General features: G+C 44.2%; 1 protein-coding gene across 1 annotated transcript in view; it reads left to right on the top strand.

Moving 5' to 3' along the window:
* The window catches only part of LOC147621186 (uncharacterized), a 130,967-nt gene that overhangs the window by 22,910 nt on the left and 95,252 nt on the right, over positions 1-12,805 (top strand). Inside the window, exons 2-5 of the mRNA XM_086823913.1 lie at positions 2,738-2,882; positions 2,979-3,130; positions 11,408-11,502; positions 11,818-11,936. Of these exons, the coding sequence (XP_086680039.1) occupies positions 2,789-2,882; positions 2,979-3,130; positions 11,408-11,502; positions 11,818-11,936 (460 nt within the window). The 5' untranslated portion in view covers positions 2,738-2,788. The remainder of the gene's footprint in view (positions 1-2,737; positions 2,883-2,978; positions 3,131-11,407; positions 11,503-11,817; positions 11,937-12,805) is intronic.

Here is a 12,805-nt window from a genome sequence, read left to right as displayed (position 1 = left end):
TGAGTGTCATGATAGTCCAAGTGCAGGTCATGCGGGCATTCGCAAAACGTATGCTCTCGTAAGAAAGCATTTCTATTGGCCTGGACTTCACAAGGATGTTACTGACTATGTTCTGCAGTGTCAGAAGTGTCAAGTGAACAAAGCAGAACGTCTTAAAGCTGGCGGGTTACTGCATCCATTAGAGATTCCTGACGGAAAGTGGGAAAGTATCTCTATGGATTTTATAACGGGCTTGCCCACAACGAATCGTGGACATGATGCCATTTGGGTAATCGTGGATCGATTAACCAAGCTTTGTCGGTTTGTGCCTACTAAGAAAACAGTTACAACTCCAGAATTGGGACGCCTTTTCGTGGAGAATGTTTACCGACTTTATGGCTTACCATCCAATATTGTCAGTGATCGCGATCGCAAGTTTAACAGCCATTTTTGGCGAGCAGTATTCAGTAAGTTGGGTACTATGTTGAATCTTAGTACAGCTGATCATCCGCAGACAGATGGTTAGACTGAACGGGTTAATCAAGTGCTGGAAGATATGCTTCGGGCATATGTCAGCAAAAAACAATCTGATTGGGAGTCTTATTTGCCTATTCTTGAGTTTGCTTACAATAGTGCAAAGCATGTCTCGACAGGCTTTAGCCCTTTCATGTTGATGTATGGTTTTCAGCCACGTTCACCAGTGTCGGTGGGACTGGCGAATGAGAAAATCAGTCAGGTTAAGGATTTTATCCAAGACCATATGGATATGTTGCGCCTTGCACGATTAAATGTTCGTCAAGCGCAAGATCGTTACAAGAAGTTTGCGGACCAGAAACGTAGGCCACTTCACTTTCAAGAAGGTGATTGGGTGTTTCTGAAGGTACCAGAAAACTCCACCAGTTTAAAAACGGGTCCCGTACCAAAATTGTCGCCCCGATTTTGTGGACCGTTTAAGATACTCAAGAAGGTGGGCCCAGTAGCCTATAAACTTGAGTTACCAGCACATTCCAAGGTTCATCCCATCTTTCACGTAAGCCGTTTGAGGAAACGCCTTATGGGTCATGACAGGCCGGTGGATGATTCTTTCTTGGTAGAATATGTGGAAACCCCAATACTGCCTCATGAACCAGAAAGAGTATTGGATTATCACATGTTACGTACTCGCCACCAAGTTCGGAAACAAGCTCTTATCAAGTGGAAGGACCGTCCAGAGGAAGGCTCCACTTGGGAAAACATTAGTGTGATGAGGAAACGTTTCCCCACTTTTGTTTTCGAGGACGAAAACTCTTTTCGAAGGGGGGAGTAATGTCAGGACTATGGTCCTACGGAAGTCGAACCCTAGCATAAGTTAATAGCTTTCGGAGTCTCGAGAGTATTATTAGTGCTAGCGGGGTTCAGGGGTTAATGGGCGTTAGGGTTTGGTCGATGTGTGTACACATCTAAGTTAGCACGGCTCTTAAGTAAGATGGGCGGCCGGGCTAGGAGGTGTGGACACAGGCCAGGGTTTTGGTATAAAACCCAACGAGAAACCCTAACTCGTCATTATATGGTTGGGAGGTGAACCGACTTCCACCCTCTTCTTCTCCACGCCTAGGCTATGGCGGCTTGAGGAAGACGCAGCCGTAGCGGAGGCGTTACAGCTGGTACTCCTCTAAATCTGCCAGTCTCAATCTCTAGCTGGTGTGAGGATGTGCGCATCTGACCAATAGCACACCGTACCCCATGAGAAAGATGAGTATCCATGTAGCTGGGTCTAATCACAAACCCATCCTGTGTGAGCTGGAGAAGATGATCTCTATAGAAAGCCATCTTCATCTATATATATATATAGAGAGAGAGAGAGAGAGAAATGAAATGATATATTAACGTCTCTAAGAGGCCATAGTGGCCTATGAGACCAAAACTGAGAGTACATCTGAAGTTGGTGTCTCATCAAAGAGAACAACTAAATGAGACTATAAAGTACAATAAACTGATTGTCCTACAGTTATAAGAACAGAACTGTAAGACTCCGAGATGATACTGAGTAGAAAATACTTGAAAATACTGAAAAATGTATATCAGGTAGATCCATGTATGGTGATCAGTTGAAGTGTTGCGCTCTATATAGCATAAGGTGGTCCTTAGGTGGATGCTTCACTATAGCTATATAGGAGATATCCCCCCCCTTGATGAGGCTTCTTGAATGCTATATAGCACAAGGTGTGCTACATAAAAGGAGCCTTTCTAATGACACAATCTTTCTTACATATAGCATGTGTTGTGCTATATAGTACAAGGTGTGCTACATAAAAGGAGCCTTGCTATGACACAATCTTTCTTAGATATAGCACGTGTTGTGCTATATAGCACAAGGTGTGTTACATAAAAAGGAGCCTTGCTATGACACATAATCTTTCTTAGATATAGCATGTATTGTGCTATATACCACATTCTCTGCTATATATCACATTGCTATATAGCATCATCAGTACTGTATAACATACTCATTATGCTAAATAGGATCATGAGTGATCTTTAACATATTCATTGTGCTATACTCCTGAGCTCAAGTAGAAACAATCCCAGGCATCTCTGATCCTCAAACTCCATGACCCTGCGTAACGGCCCAAAACCCTCTCGGAGAGAGAGAGAGATTTGGAGGAAAAATTAAGCAATCCCAAGGTATTGAATTTGCAAAATAATTGTTAAAAGATAGATTTTAGGCATGCTTTTAGGATCATATAGTGCAAGCTTTTCTGATTGTTTCCGTTGACAGGAAGCAGTAGGAAATGCTGTAGTAGTTGGTGCTGGTCCAGCAGGCTGTCTTATGACACATTATTTACTGCAAAGAGGTTTTGAAGTTCAAGTATTTGAGCGGCATGCACCAGTCAAAGGAACTTTCTCAGTAGATGATGGTGAAGGTACAGGGACTCTTATTTTTTAATTATTGATTTTGGTGCATATGCTTGGCTAATTTCTGAATTTGGGCTCTGTATTTTATGACATATTCGGGACAGAGAGACTCTATTCACCAGGTGATAGTCGTTCATATCCGCTAGTTATAACATCGAGGGGGATCAAAGCACTTGAAGGTGCTGGTTTGCGGCTCCCACCCTCATTGCTCAAGCCACTCGTGGGGAACTGTATGCATTCACCCAGTGGAAAGAAGGTAAAAGCACGTTTGGAGAAAGAATGAGTTGTCTTTTTACTAACCCTGATGTAATTGGAAGAGTGTTGAATACATCAACTAGCTGTGCATGCTGCTGCATGGGACATGACCAACAATCAACATGACCATGACAAAGCTCTATTAAGGCTCAGAGTTCCCTAAGAATCTAAAGGAAACCTGTAAATTCCTGCTTAGGATTATGCACAGAATTTTTACAAGCATTTTTTTCATAGAGTTTTAACACATCAATGGAAAATAACTACGAACTGTTATCTAGGACTTGTATGCATTGTAATGTTTTCCCCGACATATTACAACTATCAATCCCACCATCACTTGCACATTAGTATGCCTCCTCATATCTCAAATGGCTTGTACATCCATGCAAGCGCACTTTATCAAACATAACCAGCTCCAATCCTTCTACATAACACTTATATCAGTAAAAGTCTAGTGACAAATGCTTCTAGCTGGCTATTGTCTCTCTCTCATGCAGCCAAACTCCCAAGTGCTGATTTCCGTGAGGTAAATTGTCCACTTGACTTTGACTCATTTTTTTCAGTCCTTTCCAACTTCATTTACAGGGGCCGGATGAAACATTACTAAAGTTGTTCTACAAAATTCTTCCAGGTGTTAGTCACATACCCACGCATGCTTTTGTAAATCCTACCACTAGGTAACCGCATCATCATATAAATGGATGCCTGAAGCATGCATGCATTATCCTTGGGCTTCACCACCTTAAAGAAAGATTCAAACTGATTGACCCAAGAAATAACTGCTTAGATGAAGCTATAGCTGAGTGAAAGTGGGGAATGCTATCGTATGAGGGGTGTCCAAACAGGCTCAACTATCTGAGAAACTGACTCCCAGGCTTGGTTGGCAAGGCCCCAATTCTTATCTTCTTCATGGAGACAGTTTTACTTGGCCTCTTCCTGAATTTGATGCTGCTGGTCTATTTTAACCCTAGTGATGGGTTATCTTTAGATGTAGAGGCTGAGAAGGTCTGATTGGATAACCCGGTTGGTGTCCTCGTGAAAGAGATGGAATCCAAACTGTACTCAATGGGTGGGAGGCGGTCCATGCAGAGCCCATATCCTGAGAATCAAGTGGAAACTCGAGCATACCATACTCCAGGGTGGCCCTCAAGTGCCAGCCGTCTCGATGACTCCAGGGCAAGTCTCGGGTACCTGTAGGGATCCATGTGATTGATGCGATATAGGTGTGATTGTCTAGAAGAGTGTCAATCCTCATCAGATAAATCTGGCCCCAGAAGGCTGCTCCATACATCAAGGCTGGTGTGACGTGAGGGTATCGAATCGGTGTCGAAAAGCCAATCCTTCATCCTGGGCTCCTGGAAATGTGCCTGGAAGCACTGTCGCTCAAGTAAGCTCACGACTGCATATCCCCGTGTCACTTTGGCGTGTGCTGCGGGGTGCACAGTGAAGCGTGGGCCATTGAAAGTGACACCAAGTTAGACACAAGATGTGACAATCTCCTCAAGATCCCCTCTGTATGTTAAGGTCAATCTGGAGTTATTGAAGACCATTACCTTGGTTTTACCAAGGTTAACAGTGAGGTCCCACTGAGTGCGAAAATGTTGTAAGGCATCCAAACGTCTCTGAAGCACCTCAGCTGAATATGAAAGGAGGATGATGTCATGTGCATAAAGTAGTAGGGGGATCAACATGCCTACTATTGTTGTAGTCAGTGGGACCAGCCCCGCCTAATTTGTCAATGAATCTCGAGATCTCATCAATGTAGAGGCCAAAAACAGTGGGTGATAGAGGGGAATCCTGTTTCACCCCAATTTTGTTGGAAAGCTTTTGTGATGTACCTCCTGGGGCTCTCACTCATCTGACAATGGACTCGTAGAGGGTTTTGATGGTCCAAACCATATTAGATGGGACTCCTATCTCCTATAGGCACTGTAGGAAGTGGACTCAAGGTATCGTATCAAAAGCTTTGTGGAAATCCACAAAGCAGCATTAAATCCTCTGATGTCGTGCTCTACCCTCCTCGATGATGGCACAGAGGGTGAAGAAGTGGTCAAGGGTAGAGTAGGTCCTTCGAAAGTCTGCATGTCTTGAGGCTCTACATCCCTGTCTCTCTGCCAATGAACTCAGCTCCGCCTCTTAAGAGTTTGGCCGATGTGTGGTTAGTCATGATCATCCTATAATTATTAGGATCAAGTGGATCTCTGGATTTTAGGATGGGGGTGACGAGGTGATTGTGCTAGCAGACGAAGAGTTTTGAAATCCTTCACAAAGGGCTCTATTGAACATGTAGGCTAGAAGCGGTGTGAGGGTATCATCGGCATGTGAGATGTAGTCAGCAATGAGTCCCTTGCGATACTGGGCCCGCCCATTATGTAGCCTGTGGATGGCCTTGAGGATCGTGCCCTTTGTGAAGAAGGTGGAGGTGGTGGGGATAGAGGTGGCTGATGGGGGATATGATAGAGGAAGCGTGCATAGGAGTGCCATGTGAAGAAGGTGGTGGGGATAGAGGTGGCTGATGGGGGGTATGATAGAGGGAGTGTGCATAGGAGTGCCCTGTGTCCAGGCAGGTGATATGTGTTGGGGGGCGATGTTCTTAGAGTTTCCTCCAAGCCTCTTTGTAGTTTGGCCCTAAGAAGAGTCGGTATAACTCATCGTCTTTTTGAGCACAGGACTCCTGTTTCTTGCGTTGGTGAGGCGTTGACAAATCTGTTGCGCTTGGCGCTTTATGATTTGCCCAATCTGTACCTCGTACTTAAGACGGGAGTGTATGGTTGGGCATTTGTCATCATACCAATGATTTTGGGTCATGGAGCCACAAAGTGGCTTGGTAGAAGACCGCTGCGTGCAGATGAAAGAATTGATGACATATGTGTGTTGGGAGAGAAATGAAATGAAATGAAATGATATATTAACGTCTTCAAAAGGCCAAAATGACCTATGAGACCAAAAAGTTACAACAATTGGTGGATCTGATACAATGTCTGTGTAAGAAAAGCTAAAACAACTAAACAACTAAGTGAAACTTAAACAACAACTATGGGGAAAAGTAAGGTACTAGGAGCTCCTAATGGATAACATCTGGGAAGGAAAACTCCAGCAACAAAGGTAAGCATCATATACATCACTATCCAAAGATGTCTCTCATCGGTCGATGGCGGATATCCTCAATGTCCTCCATGGTGAGTACTCTGACTGGACGTCTCCCATGGTGAGTACTCTGACTGGACGTCTCCCATGCCGTGCTAGTATGGTCCTGATCCTCTGTTGTAGTCTCCGCCGGTGTCGAGATGGGCCTCTCATCTTGGGGCGCCTGGACCGCCCCAGCTCTATAGCCCGATCAATCAGTGTACCTCTGGTGCGGCTATACTCTGGGGCTAGCTGCAATGCCTGCTGGCCTGACTGCCCAATCTCTGGTCGAAAGAAGTCTTTAATCTGCCTCTGTAGGTGTCTCTCCCTCTCTGATCCCCTCCCTCCCAAGAGACCCTCTCTATGTCTACGCAGCTCCAGCAAGTATAATCCGAGGCATCTCTGATCCTGGTATCTCATGACTCTGGAAAGTGGTCCGAAACCCTCTTTGAACAGGCAGTGAAAACGGCCTCATATCTCATAATATACTGGACAGTGACAAATGTAATGTAACTCTGTCTCTGGCTCCATCTGGCACAACTGACAAATCCTGGTTTACGTGGGGTGCCGCTGCTTGGTCGACTTCGTCAGGGCCTGCTTTGGGCTATGAGATGGAGCAGGGCAGTCAGGCCATCAGATTTATTAGGGGCCAGCCTCGCCTGGTTCCGGCACCGGATTTCTCGTCCGCCAGCTGGACACAGGAGAGGGATTTACGATGGGAGCTCCTCAGCAGCCTCACCATCTGGTTCACCTGGAGGGCCCGGTGCTTTACGGCCTTTGAGGGGAGATTGGAGCCACCAGCAGAGACTGTACGGGGGATTTGGCAGGAGTTGATCCACACCCTGCGAGGACAGTACGACCGCATCCGGGGAGACTCGGCGGATGAGGCGATCTTACGGCGCCAGGCCTTCCACACCACTTGGCGCTGTGGCCCTTTCTACACCTTACACACGGGATCCCCCCGTTGGCACTACAGGCCACCTGTTTGGCTCTTCCCCCCCCTATTGTATGATTTAGCCGCTCAGTTCTTTGTGCTGATGCTTGTATTTTGCAGCACCTAGGGAGAGTCTCCTGGGCTGCCATGATGTATTCGCTGCTCTATCTCTCTTAGGAGCAGGAGAGATCTCTTTTGTAGCCCTACGGGCGTTCTTATATAACTAATGAAAGGATCTTTTCTCGGGAAAAAAAAAAAAAAACTGACAAATCCTGGCCTCAGCTAGTACTCCTCTGAATCTGCCAGTCTCAATCTCTAGCTGGTGTGAGGATGTGCGCATCTGACCAATAGCACACCGTACCGCATGAGAAAGATGAGTATCCATGTAGCTGGGTCTAATCACAAACCCATCCTCTGTGAGCTGGAGAAGATGATCTCTATAGAAAGCCATCTTCGTACCAAGCTCGTGTGTCGGCTGTATCCATGTCCTCCTAGTGTCCAGCTGAGTCAAGTCCTACGTGATAAGTTTGGTAATCTCTGCCCGTGTGAGAGAGAGGGAGGGTGCATCCAAGGAGTACTGAAATGGAGGCAGCCTGTCCGTACTAAAGCCATGCAACTGGAACCAAGCTGTCATCTGTGCATACCAACATGATCCGTCTCCCTGTGATGTCAACTGTCGTGAAGACTCCAGGGCTAAGCGAGCATATTTGTCTCTAGGCAGAGCCCAAGTGCTATGTATAAAGGAGACTGATCGAGTGAGTGCCTCTACTACCAATGGGGGGGCAGCCATCTTTGCATGGATAATATCATGTGGTACGGAGGCCTTGGCCCTAATCATCCGGAAATCATAGAAACCAAGGGCCTCTCCATACATATCCAATTATCAGTGCTACCAGCTCGGCTGTGGTGATCCACTGAGGGTCCCCATAACTCAATACAGCATGGCTGAAGTGACCAAAGTGTCAAAGAGCCAGAGCTTTGTTCGAGGTTCCTGAAACTAAACCTGCGAACACATCCTCTCATCCTCTCTAGTCTCCCCAATGCTGCCAAAGCTTTGGTCAATCTGGTCTCCGCTGCTCTCCTCAAGGAAAATAGTGGCCACTAAAAACCACACCAAGGTAAGTATATGCATCTGTATACTCCACTGTCTCCTGATCATATGTAAAGGTGGGTACTGACCTCCTAACCCACTGTGCTGTGGTGTTAAACACCATCACCTTGGTTTTACCAAGGTTAACAGACAATCCACTGTCCTGTGCAAACGTGTGCAATGCATCCAAATGACGCTGCATCCCCTCTAGAGAATCTGAGATCAACACAATATCATCAGCATATAATAACAGCGGAATCCATGTCCCTGCTAGCTGTGTTCCTCTGTCACCCTCCCGCTCTACATAGTCCGAAACCTCATCCACATATATCCCAAATAAGGTGGGAGAAAGGGGGCAGCCTTGTTTCATCCCAATAGTGGAGTGAACCATCTCAGATATACCATGAGTAGTACGTACCTGCCCTCCCCAAATCAGCTCTGTGGGCACTCCCATCTCCTGTAGTTTGCGCATCATTTTGGCACTCGGTACTGTGTCAAAAGCTTTGCGGAAATCCACAAAGCAACAATAAATCCTCCTGCCATATGATCTGCCCTCCTCAATAATAGCTCTGAGTGTCAAGATATGGTCAAGAGTGGAGAAACCTCTCCTGAACCCTGCTTGCCCTGATGCACGTATGCCTGCTCTCTCTGCCCATCTACTCAACTCCTGCTCAAGAATAGATGCATATAATCTAGCCAATGTGTGACCAATCATGATGGTACGATAATTCCCAGGAAGCATGGGATCCCCTGACTTGAAGATAGGCACAATCGTGGACATATTCCAAGTCTCAGGAAAACCCTCACACATGGCTCGGTTAAACATCATAGCAATAAGCTGTGCAAGCATATCTCTGGCGTGAATAAAGGGCTCTGCTACCAAACCATCATGATCATATGCTCTCCCAGTCCTCATCCTGTCAATAGCTTTCCTTACCATCTCAGCAGTTAAGAAAGCACATGTCTCTGGGCATGGCTCCAATGGGTGTGGCAGGGGTGGTTGTCCTGGTGCTGTGTACAGGGATGTTGCATACTCACCCCAAATCTCTGTGGAGGTAATGGCTGGTGATGGTGGTGAATGCTCATGGAATAGTCTCCATGCCTCGCCTGAGTCCTGACTCATAAATAACTGATACAAATCCCTCTCTAACTGAGCAAGATAAGCCCTCTTCTTCCGTCGCACTAGGCGCCGGAAGGTAATCCGTGACTGTCTGAGAGTGGTAACAACCATGAGCACCTCTCTCTGTAAAAGTGATTTCATGATTCAATGATAGATTGATTGATATGATAAAAGTGACGTTCACTCACCAAGTACAATGCTTTTGTAGCCTTGCAACCTTATCTTTTGACCCATACAAATAACACACACTAATAAGTTCATGCCACATGGCACACTTATCTTATCCACTCATAAGAGTGCATTCACACATTACTTAGCATAATAACCCTTTTAGGGGCTGTTCACACGCACATACGGATACACAAATAGGTGTTCACACACATGTACGGATACACAAATAGGGCTTCACACACATGAGACTCGGAATCCCAACATCTTATAACCTGTCCGTAAGAGGGTAATGGGTCTCCACTAGTGAATCTAGAGTGTGTCAGCTCCCTCCTTCGGGATGAGGTAGATAAGACCCTTTGCCATGTGCTTGGGAACGGAGCTAGAATGCATAACTTCATTGAAAGCTGCTGGAGGTTAGCCTTCATGAAGTCCCATACGCTGCATGAAGAGAGAAACTGGGAGTCCGTCCTCCCCGGGGCACTTTTGATGAGGGAGTGTTGCAAGGGCTAGAAGATTGCATTATATTTGGATTGTTGGGCATGCCAATGAGTGTAATGTCTCTTGATGGAAACAAACAAGTTGCAAAAGGTTTACAAAAGAAACTTTTACACTAGCTTGGAAAGTGGAGTTCATCGGAAGAAAGATCTCAATGCATAGTAACAAGAAGCAACTGTTTTCTAGCCAAAAATGTGGAAATAGTGCTCTCTTCCTGTTGGGTTTTCGGATCCTGTTTCCTATTTCATAATCTCCTCTCAAGAATTCCCTTGCAATTTTTTTCTTCCAAGTTTTGAAATTTCCCAAAATTTTGCCCATCCCCAAATTTTGATTTGTGCACCATTTTTCCTCTATTTCTCTTCTCTTTCCTCATTTCTATTTATTTTTATATTTTACCTTTCCTATATACTACTAATGATAAAGACTTGCCATTTCCTTTCCATTTCCATTTCCTAGTTTCAAGCCGATTCCATTGCATAAACATCAGATTATGATTACCTTTCCTGTATAGTATGTAGGATGAAGGCTTGCCGATTTACTTTCAAAATTCTACCTTTCTTGTGTACTATATTATGATAATTTTTTTTTATTGATTCGATTTTCTAGTTTCAAGCCATTTTCATCACATAGACATCAGTTGTTTCATGCAACTTGTGAGTCAAATTGTATCTTTAGAATGAATTTAGACAAATTATTTGATATGTATTAATTAAATGCCACTGACATGGCATTTAATTAATACAACCTTAGAAGATGAGTTTCCCCCATCCCTCCCTCTCCTCCTCTTTCCCTCCATGTGAGCCCTTTGAGGCTTTTTATAGAGAATTGTGGACCTTAAATAGAAAGGATATGAGTGAATGCATGCAAATAGAAACTATATGGGATTCATCATTTATTGCCTTAAATAGATAGGATTGCAAATAGCAAGCATATGGGTGAATGTATGCAAATAGAAAGCATATAGGAGGTCACCATTTTATTGCCTTAAATAGAGAGGATATGGGGTCATCATTTCATTGACTTTTTCAAGCATTAATCATTACATACTAAAATGAAACCTTAGAAAAACATTCTTATTCTTGAAAATCTCACATAATATATTTAATGGAAATGCAAAAAACATTTTGGTGCCATATTCTATGCTTTGTCAAGTTGTTCATGGCATAATTTCTTTTAAGATATATATATATTTGTACAGCTATTACATTGATATCTATGTACAAAAGAGAGCTCCCTAATCTTTTGAGTCCTTTCTGGGTCTAAATTGATTGGTTCTATGAAGTTTAAGCATTTTTTTTAAACAATCAAATTTGAAGCCATAACATGTTGTTTCTGGAGACAGGTACGAATGGACTACTCAAATAATCCCAATATACAAAGCTACTCTGTCTCTAGGAATGCATTGGTGTCATTCTTCCAACAAAGCCTTCTACAGAGGTGAACCATCACTCATAGAGTTTCTAAATGACAAAGTATTGTTTGCGGACCCTTGCCCAAGTGGCTATTGCACCAGGTTGCCCAAACCCGACACCTAAAATATATTATATTTCCAAACAACAACGAAGAAGAAAAAAAGATTACAAAAATTCTGCAAGGGGATGTACCTTGTTATCTTTATAATTGGAATGATGAAATCTCTTATGTTGAACTCGCATGCTACCTTACAGATTTTTAGGGTAATGTTTTGACACTAGGCACTAAACATGCACAGGGTAACTTTTTAAGACGATTTTGCTCTTTTTTTTTTGGCAGGAATTATCAAAGCTTTTCTGCTCACTTTGGCTGGGAGCTATCTGAATTGAGCAGTGACAAAACCAGAGCTTCCTTTTGTCGGAGCAAAAGAAATCAACAAAATGACAATGCTGGAGAAGGTGGGTGGATATTTACATAAAATGCACATGCCAGAAACCACTGGCAGGTGCATGCACGCTTACTCATCCAGGCATGTGCACACACTTTTTTGAGTGAAACCACTATCTCATTAGAAGGTTCATTGCACATTCATAGTTGTCCTAGAGTGGGGCAGCTACTACTTAGTTAAGAAAGAGTAGGAAAACACTTCTAGTTGCTTAAAGGAAAGGTCTCCGAGTTCATGAGAATCTCCGAGGGATTGTAAAAGGGCAAGTAAGCAAAGAGCTGAAACGAATCTCTAGAGAAGAGTAGCCGATTCCAAGCATGGTAGATAGTCCACAATGCCCAGAATCTAGTCCAATCAAGGAGGTTTGTATAAGCTGACAGTGGAGGAGAAAGACAACCAAAAAGCCAAAACATTAGCCCAAAACGCCTCCTAGGAAAATGAGCTTGGAGGTGTCCGACAAGTCATCAAGAAAACCTTGAGAGTGCAATCAATACCAAAGAAGGTGAGGCATTGTCTCTCTAGGATGGGAGCACCGCCTACAAGAAGCAGTTGCAATATGCATCCGTGCCAAAAGAGTTCCCACCATTGGGAATACCCCAATCACAAACAATCATTGCTTGAAATTTCTAATCTTCAATTTTATAGTGCAATTTGCCCATCACCCACCATTGAGTCTCATCCTTCAAGGTCAACTCCCAACCAATGGGGTAACCCAAATGCCTGACTATCTCATCAGGTGGCAAGATCTGACCTGGCCTCAAAATCTGATGCCAGTCATAATTTTCCAAAGGAAGCACCTTGGATTTTTCAAAATTCACATGCAATCCTGTAGCCAAACCATAGAGAGAAAGTGCTTTCATGTGAGCCCTTACATCAGCCTCT

This window comes from Cibotium barometz, chromosome 30, assembly GCF_041138505.1.
Source record: "Cibotium barometz isolate CiBa-2024 chromosome 30, ASM4113850v1, whole genome shotgun sequence".
Lineage (NCBI taxonomy): Eukaryota > Viridiplantae > Streptophyta > Polypodiopsida > Cyatheales > Cibotiaceae > Cibotium > Cibotium barometz.
This window is presented reverse-complemented; position numbering and strand designations above follow the sequence as displayed.